The sequence below is a fragment of the Oncorhynchus masou genome, chromosome 21 (assembly GCF_036934945.1).
Source record: "Oncorhynchus masou masou isolate Uvic2021 chromosome 21, UVic_Omas_1.1, whole genome shotgun sequence".
NCBI classification, from domain to species: Eukaryota; Metazoa; Chordata; class Actinopteri; order Salmoniformes; family Salmonidae; genus Oncorhynchus; species Oncorhynchus masou.
This window is the reverse complement of record NC_088232.1, coordinates 22,669,053-22,690,878: the sequence shown is the minus strand read 5'-3', so window position 1 is coordinate 22,690,878 and position 21,826 is coordinate 22,669,053. Positions and strand designations below refer to the sequence as shown.

General features: G+C 43.5%; 2 protein-coding genes across 4 annotated transcripts in view; one reads left to right on the top strand and one right to left on the bottom strand.

The window, feature by feature from the left end:
* Window positions 1-3,710: 3,710 nt before the first annotated feature.
* LOC135507953 (cyclin-K-like) lies at window positions 3,711-10,818 on the bottom strand. 2 transcript variants are annotated; one of them, XM_064927784.1, is made up of 10 exons: window positions 9,932-10,818; window positions 9,593-9,674; window positions 9,202-9,333; window positions 8,840-8,945; window positions 8,375-8,459; window positions 7,965-8,134; window positions 6,946-7,163; window positions 6,785-6,818; window positions 6,569-6,640; window positions 3,711-5,554 (listed from the first exon to the last, which is right to left on the bottom strand). In XM_064927784.1, exons 1-10 carry the CDS (start codon window positions 10,126-10,128, stop codon window positions 4,953-4,955), a joined length of 1,698 nt encoding a protein of 565 aa, XP_064783856.1. In that variant the 5' UTR covers window positions 10,129-10,818; the 3' UTR covers window positions 3,711-4,952. The 2 variants fall into 2 exon arrangements, with proteins under 2 accessions (XP_064783856.1, XP_064783857.1); XM_064927785.1 differs by having other exon boundaries at window positions 8,375-8,432.
* setd3 (SET domain containing 3, actin histidine methyltransferase) overlaps window positions 10,804-21,826 on the top strand; it is a 65,061-nt gene continuing 54,038 nt past the window's right edge. For both annotated transcript variants that reach the window (XM_064927783.1, XM_064927782.1), the window contains exon 1: window positions 10,804-10,918. The gene's annotated coding sequence lies outside the window, so the exon portion shown is untranslated. The remainder of the gene's footprint in view (window positions 10,919-21,826) is intronic.

The window sequence follows — 21,826 nt, the reverse complement described above, 5'->3', positions numbered from 1 at the left end:
CTGAGTTTGAAAGTAGGCCTTGAAATACATCCACAGGTAAACCTCCAATTAACTCAAATGATGTCAATTAGCCTATCAGAAGCTTCTAAAGCCATGACATAATTTTCTGGAATTTTCCAAGTTGTTTGAAGGCACAGTCAATTTAGTGTATGTAAACTTCTGACCTACTGGAATTATGATACAGTAAATTGTAAGTGAAATAATCTGTCAGTAAACAATTGTTGGAAAAATGATTTCTGTCATGCACAAAGTGGATGTCCTAACCGACTTGCCAAAACTATAGTTTGTTAACAAGAAATTTGTGGAGTGGTTGAAAAAGTTTTAATGACTCCAACCTAAGTGTATGTAAACTTCCGACTTCAACTGTACACACACACACACACACACACACACACACACACACACACACACACACACACACACACACACACACACACACACACACACACACACACACACACACACACACACACACACACACACACACAAAAAGAGAAGATGAAAAGATGGCTAACAAGCAACCTTCAAATTTAAGAAAGGGAGGAAGGATGCCTTTACTAAAGTGTTCATTTAGTTCTGGTACTGTATGTATATATGCATACACATATATTCACAAAACAGAGACGGGGCGATCGTTTTGTTATTGTTTCATCTGTGGATTTGCCCTTTAAACAGCTGCATATCATCAAGGTATCAAAGTGGCACCAACAAAAAGGTAAACAATAGGCCTATAGCAAATGCAACATATTGCAGTCATTTTTCAAATGTAAATAGCACTTTTCAGTAGCGCTCAAAGCATACCATTCCATGAGCGCAGCATTTATTCTTCAACTCGAATCAATGAGCCCAATCAGTCCACCATGACAACAAAATCTTAATCAACAGAGTAGGGCTGGCTAATAAGTTCTTAGTTTTGGGGTTATGCTCAGGTAAAACAATTTGGCTAGTCTATACTACCATATTTCTAAGTCGTATTCTTGAAGATCAAGGGGTATAACATTTATTGGAATGACTGGAATTCTGATAGACTTTGTTTTTAAATGTAAAGATAGAATTTAATCGTATTATTATATGTGGTAGCATGTGATGGGTTAGAAGAAGGCTACATAACCAACCCATAAAGTAAAATGTTACATCAATATATGGCCAATTATGTCAACTTTAACATTGATTTATCCTGCAGTAGATGTCACTCAATTACACACATTTTTGTCTTCTTCTAATTCATCTTAAGGGGAAAGTAATCTAAAAGTAACTGAATGCAATCAGATAACGTTACTGATTTTGGGTAATCAAAAAGTTACTTTACTGATTACAATTTTGGACAGGTAACTCGTAAGTAACGGATTACATTTAGAAAGTAACCTACCCAACATAAACTCAGCAAAAAAAGAAATGTCCTCTCACTGTCAACTGTGATTATTTTCAGCAAACTTAACATGTGTAAATATTTGTATGAACATAACAAGTTTCAACAACTGAGACATAAACTGAACAAGTTCCACAGACATGTGACTAACAGATATTGAATAATGTGTCCCTGAACAAACGGGGGTCAAAATCAAAGTATCAGTTAGTATCTCGTGTGGCCACCAGCTGCATTAAGTACTGCAGTGCATCCCCTCCTCATGGACTGCAACAGATTTGCCAGACCTTGCTGTGAGATGTTACCCCACTCTTCCACCAAGGCACCTACAAGTTCTCTGACATTTCTGTGGGGAATGGCCCTAGCCCTCACTCTCCGATCCAACAGGTCCCAGGGATTGAGATCCGGGCTCTTCACTGGCCATGGCAGAACACTGACAGTCCTGTCTTGCAGGAAATCACGCACAGAACGAGCAGTATGGCTGGTTGCATTGTCATGCTGGAGGGTCATGTCAGGATGAGCCTGCACGAAGGGTATCACATGAGGGAGGAGGATGTCTTCCCTGTAACGCACAGCGTTGTGATTGCCTACTTAAATACTATGACGACAAGCTCAGTCCGATGATGCCTTGACACACCGCCCCAGACCATGACGGACCCTCCACCTCCAAATCGATCCCGCTCCAGAGTACAGGCCAAACCGCGACTCGTCAGTGAAGAGCACTTTTGCCAGTCCTGTCTGGTCCAGCGACGGTGGGTTTGTTCCCATAGGTAACGTTGTTGCAGGTGATGTCTGGTGAGGACCTGCCTTACAACAGGCCTACAAGCCCTCAGTCCAGCCTCTCTCAGCCTATTGTGGACAGTCTGAGCACTGATGGAAGGATTGTGCGTTCCTGGTGTAACTCGGGCAGTTGTTGTTGCCATCCTGTACCTGTCCCGCAGGTGTGATGTTCCGATCTTGTACAGGTGTTGTTACACATGGTCTGCCACTGTGAGGACGATCAGCTGTCCGTCCTGTCTCCCTGTAGCGCTCTCCTAGGCATCTCACAGTGCTGACAGTGCAATTTATTGCCCAGGCCACATCTGCACTCCTCATGCCTCCTTGCAGCATGCCTAAGGCACGTTCACGCAGACGAGCAGGGACCCTGGGCATCTTTCTTTTGGTGTTTTTCAGAGTCAGTGGAAAGGCCTCTTTAGTGTCCAAAATGTTCATAACTGTGACCTTAATTGCCTACCGTCTGTAAGCTGTTAGTATCTTAATGACCGTTCCACAGGTGCATGTTCATTAATTGTTTATGTTTCATTGAACAAGCATGGGAAACAGTGTTAAAACCCTTTATAATGAAGATCTGTGAAGTTATTTGGATTTTTACGTATTATCTTTGAAAGACAGGGTCCTGAAAAAGGGACATTTCTTTTTTTGCTGAGTTTATTTTGATTTGTTTAACACTTTTTTGGTTACTACCTGATTCCATATGTGTTATTTCATAGAGTTGGTGTCTTAACTATTATTCTACAATTTATAATATAGTTAAAATAAAGAAAAACCCTTGAATGAGTAGGTGTGTCCAAACTTGACTGGTACTGTATATACGCATACTTACACATAAATAGCAGAGTACCCAATTGTTATACTTGAGTAAACGTAAAGATACCTTAATAGAAAATGACTCAATTAAAAGTGAAAGTCACCCAGTAAAGTATAACTTGAGTAAAAGTCTAAAATTATTTGGTTTTAAATATACTTAAGTATCAAAAGTAAATGTAATTGCTAACATATACTTAAGTATCAAAAATCAAAGTATGATCATTTCAAATTCCTTATATTAAGCAAATCAGACAGAGGTTAGTTTTTATTTTTATTTTTACAGATATCCAGGGGCACTCTCCAACACTCAGACATAATTTACAAACAAAGCACGTGTTTAGTGAGTCCACCAGATCAGAGGCAGTAGGGATGACCAGGAATGTTGATAAGTGTGTTAATTGGACATTTTTTGTTTGCTAAGCATTCAAAACGTAATGTGTACTTTTGGGTGTCAGGGAAAATGTATGGAGTAAAAAGTACATTGTTTTCTTTAGGAATGTAGTTTAGTAAAAATAGTAAAGTACAGATACCCCCCACAACAACTTAAGTAGTACACTGATAAATAGAAGAGATGGCTAACAAGCAACCTTGATCAAATTTAAGGGTGGAAGGATGCCTTTACTAAAGTATTCATTCTGGGCCACAATTTAAGTGGCTTGACAAGGATGCCCCCAACTGGCTAATCCATCTAACGACAAGAAGCATGGGTGAAAGACTCTAGGAATCATGTACACAACAGGGTACAATAGGATTATTTTTGTATATTTTTATTGTCACACATTGAAAAAATAAATGAACAACTTTAGAAAAAAACTAATGTTTAATGCCAAGTAACTTTGCTTAGAGTAACGTTTCACATATTACAAACAAACTAAGTAACAATGGAAGTTCACAAGGTATAATGAAAAGACAACTTCAACATTTAAAAAAGTAATTTTAAACCATTAATTCATGGCAGTGCTGCACTCTTAGAAAAATGGTTTTCAAAAGGATTCCATGGCTGTCCCCATTGCAGAACCCTTTTGGTTCCAGGTAGAACTCTCTGTGAAAAGGGTTCTACATGGAACCCAAAAGTGTTCTACCTGGAGCCAAAAATGGTTCTTCAATGGGGACAGCCAAATAATCCTTTTAGGTTTTAGATCGCACATTTTTTTTCCTAAGAATGTGCAAGCATGAAACATACTTTTTGTTCAACAACAAAACATAAAACGTCCAAACACCATAAAAAGGTGTGTTTATTTAATGTGTGAGTTTCTTGTATGTGTTTGTCCTGTGTGTGCATCATGCAAGTGTGTCTTTATGTTCCAGTCCATGCACAATGCTACAATGGTAGACTATTCATTGACATTAGAATATAATACTGGTTTAGTAGTGTGTTTCAAACAGAAAGGAATGCATGTGGAAGATACTGTACATCCAAGCCATGGAATGGTTAGAGTGGAGCTGCCATTTTCCTTTTTGGTCCGACCATTCTTTCCTACATTTGTACAGCAAGCTAACCTAAAGGTTTTCATATAAAAAAAGGACAAACATGTTACTAAAAAGGCTAATATAAAAACAGCCATAGTACAACAAACACACCACATTATGTATTTCACGTTAACTAACTTGTGCAATGGAAGTTAATGGTTGGTTCTTGATGAGGTGTGGCTGTGCTGTTTGGCTTGCTGGAGATGTAGGGTTGCAAAATTCTGGTAACGTTCCCCAAATTCCCAGGGTTTCCAGAAATACAGGTTGGAGTCCAGATTTCCTGGTTATTCCCTACGATTCCAGGAATGTTCCAACCGGGATTTCTGGATGACCTGAGAACAGTACTTAAATGTTGCAACCGTAAGATGACAGCTTCAGAAAACTACAGGGAGTACATGAGGCAGGTCTCCCCAACTGGCCTTGCGTTAACTGTGTTCCCCATCACTAAAGCTGTCTGTCAGTAACACTGGAGACTCCTGTCTGCTGTAATAGGACTAGTGTTGGTTTGGCACATCCAATCTCACCCCCATCACCTCATCCATGCCCCCTGACTCATGCCACCGATGGGGGGCATGCCAGGGGGCAGCGGAGGGGGTACCTGGCCCTGTCCTCCAGGGGGTGGGGGATAGTTGCTGGGAGGGATGCCCATCACAGGCGGGTATTCCCCGTGTCCGGGGGGCATGCAATGAGGGGGCGGGGGAGGGTAGCTGTGGTTGTACCCCGGCGGGGGGTAGGCGGGGGAAGGTGGAGGGAGGTTGGGTGGAGGGTAGGAGGCGGAAAGTGGAGGACCAGGCGGCGGGGCGTTAGGGGGGTAGACGTGGCTGTGGTAGGCCAGGGGAGGGCCATAGGATGGGGGGATGGTGCTGTAGGACGGCCCCTCTGTCTTCATCATCGACTGGAGGCTCTGGAAACCCTCTCCTGACATGTAGGAGCTGGAGGTGGGGATGCCCATGATGTAGCTGGACGGGGGTGGTGGAGGGGGGCGGTGGGGAAGCGGGGGAGGCTGGTGGAGGGAGGCTGAGTGGGGGGGAGGTGGAGGTCCTTTAGGGGGCTCCGCTGGGCCTCCTGCCCCAGTTGGGTCTGTCTCTCCTGGGAGAGGGGCGGAGGGGTGGGAGGCTGGAGGCTTGCGGTCTACAGGGAGAAGAGAATTAAAGAACCCTTAGAGAAACAACTGAATCAAACCACTTAACCGCTAACAAACACACCCCCCTTCCTAGACGGGTCACTTAAACAAAGCTGTCTAGCGAACGGTGCGGTTTCAAAAGCAGAGTAGTTTAACAGCTGATAAGGTCATTATCAGATTAGGTAGAGAGGTCAGACAAGGCATACAGTAGAGTAGCAGAAGGATGGGGTTATATCCTGTCCACCATGGCCATATACCACACCCCTAGAGCCTTATTGCTTAAGTATCCCCTAACTATCTAAACGCTTGTGATTTTAACCTGCAGGCTTACAAGGAATCCCCTACACCAAGTCTGATATCGAATCTAATAAGTGCTCATCATACAGTACGTCTGCATCATCTAACCTGTCGCCGAGGGTCTAAACCTGGCCTAGACGCCTCTCGTTCTCTCAGCCAATCAGAGGAGAAGTCAGAGCAGACCAGTTCATACCAGCAGCTAACCACTTCTTCCTCCCCAGCTCAGCTAGCTCCTTTGGGGCTGAGGGGACAGACTGGAGGGGACCAGGGGCTTCTCAGAGGCTGTGTCCCAATTGGCCATATTCCCTATCTACTGTAGTGCACTATGTAGAAAATGGGGTGCCATTTGGGACGCATCCGGAGGGCTTCTCAACCACTTAGCAGGAATGCCACGTGTCAATAATCTATTCAGCAACATGAGACGTTACAGTAGGGAGTGGACAGATCTATGGAGCATTTACACCAAATCAATTCTTACACGGTGCAATAAGTATCACCCATACGAGAATAGCAGAAGGAAAAACAAAAAGGCTAATGGACATGGGCCTGTCTTCATAAAACTTCAGGATAGGATTTATTTCCTTGAGTTTTCTTTTACATTTCGATCTACGGATATTCCCTCTGGAAACCAACAGGTGCGGAAGTTGTTGCACTGGTGTAGAGGCTTAGTGAATCTGGCTACCAGTGTGGTCGTCTTGTGAGCGGACCAGGGTAGGGGGACTCACCTGAGGGGGGTTGTGATGTGGGTAGAGGGGGCATGGGAGGCTCCAGCCTGGGGATCTTAGAGCCCACTGGTTCTGGAGAAGAGAGAGATGGAGAAACCGCAATAAGTCATACTCTAACATACCTACTGTTATGAATCCTTTTCAAATGAATATTGGCAGACATACGCTTCCAATAAATGAATCTACTGTCTCAGCCAGAGAAAAGGTTGTGCTCACCAGGTGCCTGGCTTTCTTCTTTAGGAGACGATACCTAAACAACGACATCAACAAGGGAAATGGGTGTCAAAAACGAAAACAGCTCAATTTAGTGCCTGTGGTCATGAAAATAACATGGTGCCTGCCCTCACAAGAACCTTTAAACTGGGTGTCAGACTCACGTGGGCTCGTTTCAGCTGGCGAGGAGGGCTGGTCTGGGGCGAGACCTTCTTGCTGAGTGGTGGCGCGACAGGGGGGCTGGGGAGCGGGGGCTGGGAGAGGGCCTGCAGCTGCTGAGGGGTAGGGGTGGGGACGGGGATAGGCGGGGTCTTATCGCTGGGGGTCTGGGGCATCTGCTGCTTGCCCTGGGAGTACAGGTCTAGGATCTGGTGGCAGATGTCTATGGAGCAGAGGAGGAAGTCATTAATGGGAAGTGCATTTCATAAGTATGGATGTAAATGATAGAGTACCACAGTATGGTTATCAAAACATCACGCCAGCGTAAGCCAACACAAAACAGCCCTTATGTTAAGTGTTCCTAAAATCCACTTTGGGGAAAAATGTATGGTGGAATGTGATTGGCTACAAAAAGCCAACTGACATTTACTCCTGAGGTGCTGACCTGTTGCACCCTCGACAACCACTGTGATTATTATTATTTGACCCTGCTGGTCATCTATGAACATTTGAACATCTTGGCCATGTTATGTTATAATCTCTACCCGGCACAGCCAGAAGAGGACTGGCCACCCCTCATAGCCTGGTTCCTCTATAGGTTTCTTCCTAGGTTTTGGCCTTTCTAGGGAGTTTTTCCTAGCCCCCGTGTTTCTACACCTGCATTGCTTGCTGTTTGGGGTTTTGGGCTGGGTTTCTATACAGCACTTTGAGATATCAGCTGATGTAATAAGGGCTTTATAAATACATTTGATTTGGAAAAATGATTGGAACCATTTCCCTGTTTGACCGCTAAGTTATGGGTATTATATCTCCTCCACTGTGGGGCTCTATAACACTGCAATAAGCAAACAGCCCACAAAATTAGGTATTAATCAAAGTGGTGTGAAAGAGAACCTCGAAAGAGGCATACTTTTGTCTTTGAAGTCTAAAAACAGCCTTACACAAATGACGAAACCAGAGAAGTACGAGAGAGAGAGAGAGAGAGAGAGAGAGAGAGAGAGATGGAGAGAACAGCCAATACCACCTTCCAGCAGCTCCACTGGGACGTCCTGGACAAACTGTTCCCACCATCGCCGTGAAGACTGCTTGGACGTCCACTCCTGGATGTCAAACTTACACAGCCGGCCGGCCAGGTACATGACTGCTACAGCTATGATCTCTGGTTCCCACTGCAGGGACAGCATGGTGCACAAGCTGGGGGGAGGAGAGGAGAGACGCATGTGTACATCAATTACAGGGCACATATTAATAAAGCCTCTCAGAGTAGGAGTTCTGATTAAGGATCAGTTTTGCCTTTTAAATCATAATTAATAAGAAGGGGGACCTGATCCTAGATCAGCACTGATTGCATTATAACACACACATGGATATCGCTGTTCTTCCATGGTTCTGACAATTTAAGCATTCCCATGTTCGGGTTGTGTAACTGCTCACCTGTCATTCACAAAGGTCCAGGCCATCTGAACTAGCTTCTGGACTTTGTTCTTATCACCTGAAACAGATCGGAAATACTTCAGATCTGTGAACAGAAAGAGGTGGATGAGTTTAGGGGTCGTTTTCATTCAGACAGGGTAATAATAGACGAGATCAGATTAGGGTTATATCATTGATGATTAATTGTAGTGCCTGATTCACATCATTGGGCCGACCCCCTTCACATTTCTTTTGCAGCACACTTCCAGCTACCATAGTGAACAGGTAACCAGGCCAGCCAATCATAGATCATAGCATAAATCAGGGTTGCCAAATGTTGGAAACTTTCCCAAAACGCCCAGAATTCCCGGATTTCCTCCTTATTCCCATCTTGGAATATTCCAACCAGGATTTCTTGAAAAGATGAGAAACTTAGGAAAGCTAGTGGAATTTTGCAACACTAATCAAGCATATGCATCCGTGTACCTTTGAGCTGCTTGGCATAGCGGAGCAGGAACTGGTATGGGTGCTCCACCTGCAGGTCGAATTTAATGGTCTGCAGCAGGATCCTCTCCAGCACCATCACCTCCTCCTGTACAGGAACAGAGTCATGGACAATATTGTGACCATGAAGTGTTTTGGATACAGACCCTATCCTTCCCAGGGAGGGAAATATAATCCACTACCTGGTCAGGGGTCACAAAACCTTACACTAGCAACTTAAAATGAATAGATTTAATGCAATGTACGGGGCTCCCTCAATATTATAGTGCCAACATAGATACAGGTATTACCGTCTTGTAATCCAGGCCATTGTCAAAGTTTACACACTTTAGTGAGGCACTCACCTTTGGGTCATCTCCAAACTGGGCGAACTGTATGTCATTCAGCAGGCTGCGAGCCGTCTTGATAATGTCTTTACATTTCTTTGGGGTCTCTTCCACTTTACCGGCCAGGAATAGACAGCAACCCCCAGTCACCTGTAGAGACATAGCATTCGTCAACTGGGTATATACAGCCGAGGCAGGGAGATATAACACAGCCACAGATGAACAGGGGAAGCCCTTTTCAACCGGTGACAACGACTTCCATTGGAAAAGGCTCATCTAAACCACCGTTAACATAGCTAAGTCTGGTCAGAAGCTAAATCAGTCAAATCAACCCAGCTTATCCATATTACAGGGATCTAAACTTGAGTTAGTCAAAAGCAAGAGTTGTAGATACAGTGTGAATACTTACATATCTGGGGAACTGCTTGAAGGAATGAAACATGTAGAAGCGATGGAAGTATATGATCCCTGTAGCCAACGTGTCATAGTGTCTGATCACAGGGTTAAGGAACTGAAGACTTACTGTAACCGTGACGTGGAAAATAAAATGCTGCATTGATCAGTCTGAATATAATCTGGTACTTGTGAAATAACAAACAAACAATGCATTATTCTAACAGAACCATGACGCTGCACCAGCTTACTCTCCTGGCTGACAACACAACCAACCCATCAAAAGAGACACCAGATCATGCATATTTGCACACAGTCGGTGTGTGTTCGTTGCTAATCAATGAAGGAAGGATACAGTCCTAGGCGCGTGCCCACGTCGAAGATGAATCGAGCCCCCTCTCTCCGGTACCGGGCCTCGGTGGCCGGGTCCAGGCCCTCGGACTGGGAGGGTGTGTGAGCCAGGTCCTTCTTGTCCCAGTACCAACATGGCTTGATGTGATCCAGACTTGCAGCTGGATTTCCAGGGATCGAATTCTCCCTGTATTCTTTCATTAACTATACTAACTAAATTGGTGAAGCCTCGCTAGCTAACTAGCCCCTGCACACTGTACCCTGTTGTCAGTTTCCTAAGACAATAATTGGCGATGAAAGGGATGTAGCACAGCGATGCTATCTTTTTTTCACTTGAATAACCTCGCTAGTTACAGCTAGCTGCAGAAATCGTACAATTATTTCATCCATTCAATTAAAATAGCTACACTCGTATTGACGTGAACCGCGCCATATCTAATTCATCAAAATATGAAACAATCAAATGGGGCGGACACGTTGTTCGTTTCAAGATCGTCGATTGCCATCTTTGTCAACAAATCATGTCGCCTGAATCGTAACCATTTATGGAAATTTTCAGTCCCTAAAGTAAACTTCCAATCACAAACCACGAAGGGGTGTGTTTTGTGTTTATGTTGCGAAGCCAAACGTTCCATTCGCGAGTGGCCAACTGACTGTTCGTATGACCAATGGAATTGCGGTAAACCTGATCATTTCAACCAATCCGTATAAAGAACCCGTTAAAAAAGTTGCATTTTCGAAGCCAGTTGGATTTTTAACCAATTGGCAGACAAATGAAGCAGCGCACACCTATCAACAGCCAATACAAATCAAGAAATATAACTTTGTTGATGTTGGTATAGAACGTTTTCGCTCCAATCACATAGTTAGAAAACGGTGTTCCAGGCATAGCTCGCCCAAATCAACATCAGGTTTGGTTTCGCTCGCCTTACCGTGTGGAAGAGGATTGTGCACAGTTTGACAGGAGAGGAACTACTGCACTCCATTTACGGTAAATTAGTTTCGCCAAACATATTATTAGCAATTATTTGCATGCAATTAACTGCTTGATATTACAAGTAATTCTGCTTTCCATTGACATTTTCACCTGACATTATTGCGTTGCGGTGCGAACGTCGCTTGCGAATTTGCGAGCCAAGCCAGCTAGCGTGTTTCAAATGTGTTTTTAAAAGAATTTAGCATTTCAACCAGATTACGTTTTACTGGTGGCTTCTCTTTTTCAAAGTTCACAGTAAACGAGCGTGAGAGCCTACTCGTTTGCTAATCACATTCCACGATGTGTTTATTGGACGAGGCAAATGAATGGACTCGTCCGCTACGCTGCAACCACGACTGTGAGCTAACCTAGCCAGATAGCTAGTCCAATTAGATTGCTTGTTGGATGGGCGTGATTCAGCAGGACGACCCTAGTAGGGAAGCTAACGTCAGTTAGCTAGCTCAGTGGGACTGTGATAATCTATTTCACTCTCAGCTGCTGCCTGTCAGCCACTTTAGAGCCAACGTTATCGCAACAAAGCTTCCTTGGGAGCATTTAAGAAACCAAGCCCATTTTATATTCTCCACAATCCTTCTAACAAGATGAACAATCTAACCAGTTGAGTTGGACTGTTAACGTTTTAGTAATGTTGTATTTTTTGTTTGTTATTTAAGTTATAACATGTAGGTAACTAGCTGTCTTCAAGAATGCCCGCATATGTGTGTCTCCTATACATTTTAAATTGAGGCGTGTAGCTGGATCTACGAAACCAATTGTGGGACCTCAAAAGTGGTCAGTTGTGAATGCCTGTCCAGGTCCCACAACTGGTTTTGTAGATCCAGCTACACGCCTCAATTCAAAAGGCATAGAAGACTCACTCACATTCTTGTTCTTATTTGGTAGCCGTGCCTATCTTTTGCATTCATCTCGTAGGGGAGGGTCTGAAAACATTTAATAAACATTGATTTTGGAGTGAACTGTCACTTTAAGACTCCTCCATTTCTGTGGTAGGGTAAGGGTTTGGAACTTTGGCTCCTTGATACTTCATTTGGTCTGGGGTGTAATCAGTTGTCCAAACAGATGCAAAACGGAATGTTTTGCAACTAAACGAGAGTTTCGATTGGACAAAGTCAGGTATGTTCTGTTTGCTTCTGTTTAAGAAATGGTTTGCAACTGAATCTGCGTAATGAATACGCCTCTGGTTTGTCTATGGGTGCATGCTCGATTGTGTTGGTGGAGGATTCTTGGCAGACTTTCAAACAGTGTCAGGGGCCAGGGCAGGTGAACTATGCCAATGGCACGCTCGTGGCCAAAAACCACTGCAAGTGGGTCAAAGCCTTTGTCCATCGGAGTGGAAGAAGAGGGTTGGTGTTTAGCCTATTACTGTTTGACTGGGATCTGAGCTGTCTGAAATCCCAGACAGCAACAGTCATGTTTTAGCTGTATCACAGAAGTGATTCCTTCAGACATTTTCATATTTTTCACATTTATTTATTTCTAATCCCAGTTTGTCAGTTCATAACCCCCTGAATGCTTTTGGAAGGATTCCTTGTTTTTACTCTTCCAGCCACTGTTGTCCCTTTGACTTAAACTCAGATTTGAAAGATTCAACATGTTAAATCTAGGTCAAGGTCTCCAGATTCTGTCAAATTATGTGTGTGAACATGTTTCAGTGTTCTAAAATCAAACCACAACCGACAAAATCAGGACCAGTCTAGTAGAGATGAGTCGGAATTAGAATCTGGGTTTACAGGATAATTTAATATGGCGACTCTCTTTTAAGTCCAAGAAGCAGCCATTCAACTTGCCATTGACCAGCTTTATAAGCTTAATGTCAAAATACGTTCATTACATACCAAAGAATGGAGTTTTGCTGAGCAACTATCGTCATTGGTGCTGTTATGGCCTGTATGTACTTCCAAAAAAGTTACATGCAACTGTAAAAATGCTTGGTCTGGAATGAATCTAAGTATTGTTTTTGACCAACTATGCATGTGTCAAATAAAACTCTTCTGCACCTCCAATAAAATCATCCATTTACTGGTTGGCTGATCCAGCAGCAGGAAAGGTCATTGATTTTATAACCTACAACAGTGTATGGTTGTCATATCAATCTGTTTCACCGGCGCTACACTGAACGCAATAATATTTAATGTAAGTAGACAATGTAGGGTACATTTTTACAGTGACTGTATTTCTTTATTTACTGTGTTTTAATTCCGTTACTAATATTACAGGAGGTGCAGAATCGGTGGATTTGACACATGCGCACTTGGTCAAAAACAGTACTTAGATTCATTCCAGACAAGGCTTTCTTTTTCAGTTGCATGTGACTTTTTATTTAGACCTTTCTTGGAAGTACACACCGGCCATAACAGCCCTAATGACCGTAGTTGCTCAGCGAAACACCTTTCTTTGGTAAGTGCCTAACGTATTTTCACATTATTAAGCTGAGAAATGGCATGTTGAGTGGCTGCTTCCTGTGCTTTAAAGGAGACTGTTCATATTCAACGTCTCCTTTTAAGCACAGATTCTGGTTCAGGATGAGTCTTGTTTTCTCACATGGTGTGTGCGTGAACTTAGCTTTAGGAACAGGAAGATGGCAGGTCCGCTGGAGGTCACACAGACCATGTGAGAAGTCGTCCTCCCTGTATGGCTGGCCCTACACCCTGCTGCTTGGCTAGGCCATAGTGTCCGTCTCAAATTGCACCATGCCCACTATAGGGTGCCAGAAGGGACGCAGCCATAAAGTGACAGGCAGCACTCAGCACTGCTCTCTTCCTGTCGCTGAAGGCCTCATCAAGTAGCCGTCCCACACTCTCGCTCTTATTTTTCCTCCCTCCCCAATATTAGCTGGAATTAGCCTAAAGGGTGTGGCAGCATCAACCCTACTTCAACTGGCACATGTAGGCTATACAGTGGTGCTGCTGTCTGTGAAAGGCAGGCACACTCAGTGCCCACTTATTTCCCTTCAGAGTGGATGTGTTGGAAAATGGTCAGAGTTTTGACCTGACTGCCAAACATGGCTTTGGACTCATGAACCGGTGGTTGAGTCACTGATTTCTTTGGCTTTTGCCAGTAGCTGCAAGAATAGCAGGTGACATTGAGAGTGAGGGGGAGAGAAAAGAAAAGCTGGACATGAGGGAGCGAGGCAGCTGCAGAGTGGATAAACATGACTCCTAAAATGGCTGGTGCAAATAGTCTAAGGTCCAGATATATAATACTAACTGCATGGTGACACTACACCGCCCTGGCGAGCTGTTTAAAGCCATCATTATGCCGGTGTGAAACACATAGCAGCCTAACACTGTATTGTTACAGAAAAAAAGCTACCTTGGTGATGTTTAATTTGACAGCATATTAGGGTTAATTCTCCTGGTTGTTTCTTGCTGGAGAGGTAATATCTGCATCCCAAATGCCACCCTTTGTCCTTTACAGTGCACTACTTTTGACCAGAACCCTGGGCTCTGGGCAAAAGTAGTGCACTGTTGATGTACTGAAAAGTTTTAGTGCTACGGTGTTGTCAGTAGAGAAGGACATCACATTAAACCTCAGGCATTGTACTGTAGTTCCTCTCCCTGTATGACACCATGTTTGTTTCTGCCGACTGCTTGAGGTTGTTGTGTTCATCTGGCGAGCCACAGGTTACCATGGCAATGCCTTTGCCTGTTTTATTTTACATAAGATACTGTACCAGTCTCTCTCACTACTAGACTGAAAAGTGAGTAGAGCATTCTAGGATGCTCCCACTCGGATGTTGGTTAGGCCTATAGAATCTAGATTATTCTTATAACAGTCAGGTGGAAGCATTGCATAACCTTGTACTCATGGAAGTGTGGACTAGGCTATCAGCCAAGAACTACCGTTACCCAATTTTTAGCACAATGCCCTCATCAGTATACGAAGACCCATACTCAGAATGACACAACAGACTAGTGTGATTATTCATAGTTTTCTCAGGAAAGGCTTGTGTTGACCTGCAGAAAGACAACCAGTAGGCCTACAGAAAATTAGGCTAATATCGTAATAGTCTGTTGTGGTGAAACGCTGTCCTCTCCGTTGGTGTTAAAGCACAGTTGAAAAAACATTGGTTTGTAGTGTAATTAGGCTTCAGCTAACTTTGTATAAATTGTAGCTTTTTCGCTTGGAGAAAGCTACTGTATATGATATGCCAACCTGGTGCACCTCCGAACTGCCAAGAGTAGAGGGAGGAAATGTGGGATTGATATTGAGGCAATATTAACACAAATATCCTGTCGATTTTTACACGCATTTGATTTCCATGTGAAATGTGCCCACTATGCCTTGGAGCTTAAACATCAACTCCCCCTGTTTAAGGTATTGATTGACCCAGTTTAGATTCTGCAGTCTCTCACGGCCTTCAGTGGTCATTACATGTAAACTTAACTTTTGTTTGTGCTCATGAATCGCCGCGACCCCAACCAACCTCACTACTCACCCTTATGATCACTTGGCTAAGTATGCCTCTCCTTAATGTCAGTATGCCTTGTCCATTGCTGTTCTGGTTAGTGTTTATTGGCTTATTTCACTATAGAGCCTCTAGCCCTGCTCATTATTTTTATTTTACCTTTATTTTACTAGGCAAGTCAGTTGAGAACAAATTCTTATTTTCAATGACGGCCTAGGAACAGTGGGTTAACTGCCTGTTCAGGGGCAGAACGACAGATTTGTACCTTGTCAGCTCGGGGATTCAAACTTGCAACCTTTCAGTTACTAGTCCAACGCTCTAACCACTAGGCTACCCTGCCGCCCCACATTATACCTTATCCAACCTTCCAGTTCCACCACCCACACATGCGATGACATCACCTGGTTTCAATGATGTTTCTAGAGACAATGTCTCTCTGATCATCACTCAATGCCTAGGTTTACCTCCACTGTATTCACATCCTACCATACCTTTGTCTGTACATTATACCTTGAAGCTATTTTATCGCCCACAGAAACCTCCTTTTATGACCAATTCTCATAGCTTTTAGCTGTACCTTATCCTACTCCTCCTCTGTTCCTCTGGCGATGTAGAGGTGAATCCAGGTCCTGCAGTGCCTAGCTCCACTCCTATTCCCCAGGAGCTCTCTTTTGATGACTTCTGTAACTGAAATAGCCTTGGTTTCATGCATGTTAACATTAGAAGCCTCCTCCCTAAGTTTGTTTTATTCACTGCTTTAGCAAACCCTGCCAACCCGGATGTCCTAGCCGTGTCTGAATCCTGGCTTAGGAAGACCACCAAAAACTCTGAAATCTCCATCCCTAACGACAACATTTTCAGACCAGATAGAACGATCCAGTCTGTACTCAAACAATTTGAACTTCTCCCTTTAAAAATCCACCTCTCTAAAAACAAGTCTCTCACTGTTGCCACCTGCTATAGACCACCCTCTGCCCCCAGCTATGCTCTGGACACCATATGTGAACTGATTGCCCCCCCATCTATCTTCAGAGCTTGTGCTGCTAGGTGACCTAAACTGGAACATGCTTAACACCCCAGCCATCCTACAATCTAAGCTCAATCTCAACCTCAATCTCACACAAATTATCAATGAACCTACCAGGTACCACCCCAAAGCCGTAAACACGGGCACCCTCATAGCTATCATCCAAACCAACTTGTTCTCTAAATACACCTCTGCTGTTTTCAACCAAGATCTCAGCGATCACTGCCTCATTGCCTGCATCCGTAATGGGTCAGCGGTCAAACGACCTCCACTCATCACTGTCAAGCGCTCCCTGAAACACTTCAGCGAGCATGCCTTTCTAATCGACCTGGCCCGGGTATCCTGGAAGGATATTGACCTCATCCCGTCATTAGAGGATGCCTGATTATTGTAAAAAATGCCTTCCTCACAATCTTAAATAAGCATGCCCCATTCAAGAAATTTAGAACCAGGAACAGATATAGCCCTTGGTTCTCTCCAGACCTGACTGCCCTTAACCAACTCAAAAACATCCTATGGCGTTCTGCATTAGCATCGAACAGCCCCCGTGATATGCAACTTTTCAGGGAAGCTAGAAACCAATATACACAGTCAGTTAGAAAAGCCAAGGCTAGCTTTTTCAAGCAGAAATTTGCTCCCTGGAACACAAACTCAAAAAAATTCCGGGACACTGTGAAGTCCATGGAGAATAAGAACACCTCCTCCCAGCTGCCCACTGCACTGAGGATAGGAAACTCTGTCACCACCGATAAACCCACTAGAATTGAGAATTTCAATCAGCATTTTTCTACAGCTGGCCATGCTTTCCACCTGGCTACCCCTACCCTGGTCAATAGCACTGCACCCTCCACAGAAACTCGCCCAAGCCTTCTCCATTTCCCCTTCAACCAAATCCAGTCAGCTGATGTTCTGAAAGAGCTGCAAAATCTGGACCCGTACAAATCAGCCGGGCGAGACAATTTTAGATAGAAAGGGTCCAGATTATCTGCCGGAATTGTTGCAACCCCTATTGCTAGCCTGTTCAACCTCTTTCATGTCGTCTGAGATTCCCAAAGAGATTCTTCAAAGGGGGGGACACTCTTGACTCAAACTGCTACAGCCCTATATCTATCCTACCCTGCCTTTTTTAAGGTCTTTGAAAGCCAAGTCAACACACAGATTACCAACCATTTCGAATTCCACGTCACCTTCTCCGCTATGCAATCTGGTTTCAGAGCTGGTCATGGATGCACCTCAGCCACGCTCAAGGTACTAAATTATATCTTAACCGCCATCGATAAGAAACAATACTGTGCAGCCGTATTCATTGACCTGGCCAAGGCTTTCGACTCTGTCAATCACCACATCCTTATCGGCAGACTCGATATCCTTGGTTTCTGAAGTGATTGCCTCGCCTGGTTCACCAACAACTTCTCCGATAGAGTTCAGTGTGTCAAATGAGGGTCTGTTGTCCGTGCCTCTGGCAGTCTCTATAGGGGTGCCACAGGGTTCAATTCTTGGGCTGACTCTCTTCTCTGTATACATCAATGATGTCGCTCTTGCTGCTGGTGAGTCTCTGAACCACCTCTACGCAGACGACACCATTCTGTATACTTCTGGCCTGTCTTTGGACACTGTGTTAACACCCCTCCAGACGAGCTTGAATGCCATACAACTCTCCTTCCGTGGCCTCCAACTGCTCTTAAATACAAGTAAAACCAAATGCATGCTCCTCAACCGATCGCTGCCTGCACCTGCCCGCCCGTCCAGCATCACTACTCTGGACGGTTCTGACTTAGAATATGTGGACAACTACAAAAATTCCTAGGTGTCTGGTTAGACTGTAAACTCTCCTTCCAGACTCCCATCCAAAGTTAAATCTAGAATTGGCTTCCTATTTCGCAAACAAAGCATCCTTCACTAATGCTGCCAAACATACCCTCGTAAAACCGACCATCCTACCGATCAACTTTGGCGATGTTATTTACAAAATAGCCTCCAATACCCTACTCAATATATTGGAAGCAGTCTATCACAGTGCCATTTGTTTTGTCACCAAAGCTCCATATACTACCCACCACTGCGACCAGTACGCTCTCGTTGGCTGGCTCTCACTTCATACTCGTCGCCAAACCCACTGGCTCCAGGTTATCTACAAGACCCTGCTAGGTAAAGTCCCCCTTATCTCAGCTCGCTGGTCGCCATAGCAGCACCCACCCGTAGCACGCGCTCCAGCAGGTATATCTCTCTGGTCACCCCCAAAACCAATTCTACCTTTGGCCGCCTCTCCTTCCAGTTCTCTGCTGCCAATGACTGGAACGAACGACAAAAATCTCTGAAACTGGAAACACTTCTCCCTCACTAGCTTTAAGCACCAGCTGTCAGAGCAGCTCACAAATTACTGCACCTGTACATAGCCCATCTATAATTTTGCCCAAACAACTACCTCTCCCCCTACTGTATTTATTTTACATTGCACATTCTTCCACTGCAAATCAAACCATTCCAGTGTTTTACTTGCTATATTGTATTTACTTCGCCACCATGGCTTTTTTTGCCTTTACCTCCCTTATCTCACCTCACTTGTTCACATTGTATATAGACTTATTTTTCGACTGTATTTTTCGACTGTATGCTTGTTTTACTCCATGTGTAACTCTGTATGTGTCGAACTGCTTTGTTTTATCTTGGCCAGGTCGCAATTGTAAATGAGAACTTGTTCTCAACTTGCCTACCTGGTTAAATAAAGGTGAAAAATTTAAGGCTCGGATGTTTGTTGCCTGATTTTATTCATAAGTGTACATTGTAGCGAAACATTTTGCAATGGGAAAGTAGGGCTGTGGCGGTCTTGGAATTTGAGATTACGGTAATTGGCCAGGCCAATGTACACGGTCAACCACATAACCGTTGGACTGGGGGATTGGCAAATACCAGACTCAAAAGAAACACGTGGCTTTTCTCTGCAACTTCACTACCAATACACTTCGTTACCATAGTAGCATTTTATTATCTCAAATATTAGTGTAGTATACAAATTAAGTAATGTCAGATTGGAGAGGAATTCCGGAAAAGTACATATTCCGATTTTTGACGCACTTAACCATTCACACCAATTAGATGCCTTTTCCCTCCACTTTCCAAACAATTCGCAAAACGTCACCAACACTGCTGCGGTCATTCTCTGGCAATATGTTGTTCAAAGTGGCTGGAGAGGACGTAGTAATGAGGGAAATCCTATACTACTGGGAAAATATAATGCTACTGAAAATATTAGGATAAGCATCCTATAGGTGCGTTCATAAAAGGAGCTTGGCCACGTTTCATTCAGTTGTGCCCCGTTTTAATAAGAGAGGAAATGTGAAACTGGCACCTGTCTTCGTTCCTCGCACATACTGTATGCTGACCCTGCTAGTTTCATTTCTATCTGCCTAAAGAGATGCAGCCCAGACAGGCTTATTTTAGGAAACTTTCTGCATGGACATAGAGAATTAGGGAACTCATTCACACACCCACCTATAAGAACCCATCGATCAAAGCCGCCTGCAGCCATCTCACTCAGACAGATAAGCAAATCACATTTGTCTTTCCCCCAAAACACATGAAAAACCTTAAGTCCCTTCTGTAGGATATCAAAAAGTCTACATTATAGGATAATGCTAAATCGATGTAGCCTGTCCTAAAGATTGATAAGGAAAGTTTTAAGGGGATGTATAGAGACAGCTGTGATGGGCAGGAAGATAACATTGACAACCATTAGACAGTAGAAACACATGCACGCAGCCTTATCTGGTGGATAATTTTGGTCTTTTTTCCCTATAGCACATGTGGTCACATAGATTCACATTAGCAGGCCTATAATATATAAGTTATACGAATGATGCGTTCATGAATATATTAATTTCCAACGTACACATCTGTCTTCTTCACTGTTCATTTGCACAAATCACGCTTCTCCACTAGCTTGTCTCTTCCCCCTCTTTCTAGCTATTGAACGAGCCCCCCCCCCCCCCATGTTGACTGGTCCATGTTGACTCCAATGCTTCATACAGTTGTGTCAAGTTTGCTGGATATCCTTTGGGTGATGGAACATTCTTGATACACACAGAAAAATGTTGAGCGTGACAAACCCAGCAGCTTTGCAGTTCTTAAGACACTCAAACCTGGCACCTTTTACCATACCTGTTCAAAGGCACTTAAATATTTGGTCTTGCCCATTCACCGTCTGAATGGCACACACACAATACATGCCTCAATTGTCTCAAGGCTTAAAAATTATTATTTAACTTCTTGGTGACGGGGCAGCATTTTCACGTCCGGATGAAATGCATGCCCAAATTCAACTGCCTGCTACTCATCCCCAGAAGATAAGATATGCATATTATTAGTATATTTGGATAGAAAACACTCAGACGTTTCTAAACTGTTTGAATCATGCCTGTGAGTATAACTTATTTAGCAGGCGAAACCCAGAGGACAAACCGTTCAGATGTTTTTTTTTCAGGTCACTCTCTTTTCAATGAGATTTCATTGGGAATCCAAATTTCTAAGGGACCTTCTTGCAGTTCCTACCGCTTCCACTGGATGTCACCAGTCTTTAGAAATTGGTTGAGGTTTTTCCTTTGTGTAATGAAGAAGCCCTGTTCAGAACGAGGGTCACTTCAAGTGTACTGTTAGGCGTGTGACCAGAAAGCTAGCTACAGTTTGTTTTCCTCCTGTATTGAACACAGATCATCCTGTCTTCAATTTTATAGATTATTTACGTAAAAAAAAATGTTGTATTAGTTTGAAATGCTTTGGTAAAGATTACAGGTAACTTTTGAGATATTTTGTAGTCACGTTGCGCAAGTTGATACCGGTGTTTTTCTGGATCAAATGCGCCAAATAAATGGACATTTTGGATATATATCGAAAGGAATTAAATGAACAAAAGGACCATTTGTGATGTTTATGGGACATATTGGAGTGCCAACAATAGAAGCTCGTCAAAGGCAAGGCATGAATTATATTTTTTTTCTGCGTTTTGTGTCGCACCTGCAGGGTTGAAATATGCTTTTCTCGCTTTGTTTACGGAGGTGCTATCCTCAGATAATAGCATCGTTTGCTTTCGCCGAAAAGCCGTGTTTGCTGGATTCACAACAAGTGTAGCTTTAATTTGGTATCTTACATGTGATTTCAGGAAAGTTTGATTTTTACAGTAATTTATTTGCATTTGCGCTCGTTATTTTCACTTGCTTTTGGCCAGGTGGGACGCTACCGTCTCACATATCACAGAGTTTAACTGTCTCCTTCCCTTCATCTACAGTGATTTTTAAAGTGGATTTAGCAGGTGACCTCAATAAGGGATCATAGCGTTCCCCTGGTCAGTCTGTACTGGAAAGTTAATGTTTGGTACACTCAGTGTATAGACAATGAACAGCAATATAGTTTGAAACTTATTTCGGGCAATTTTTTAAAACTATTAGACCTCGGCCTATTCAAGGAGAGAATA

Coding starts and splice junctions, on each gene's coding strand:
- LOC135507953 (XM_064927784.1), bottom strand. CDS start 10,128: ATGAAAGAATACAGGGAGAATTCGATCCCTGGAAATCCAGCTGCAAGT. Junction 8,135..8,374: donor TGGACCTTTGTGAATGACAG/GTGAGCAGTTAC, acceptor TCCTCCCCCCAG/CTTGTGCACCATGCTGTCCC. Junction 6,641..6,784: donor AGAAGAAAGCCAGGCACCTG/GTGAGCACAACC, acceptor TCTCTTCTCCAG/AACCAGTGGGCTCTAAGATC.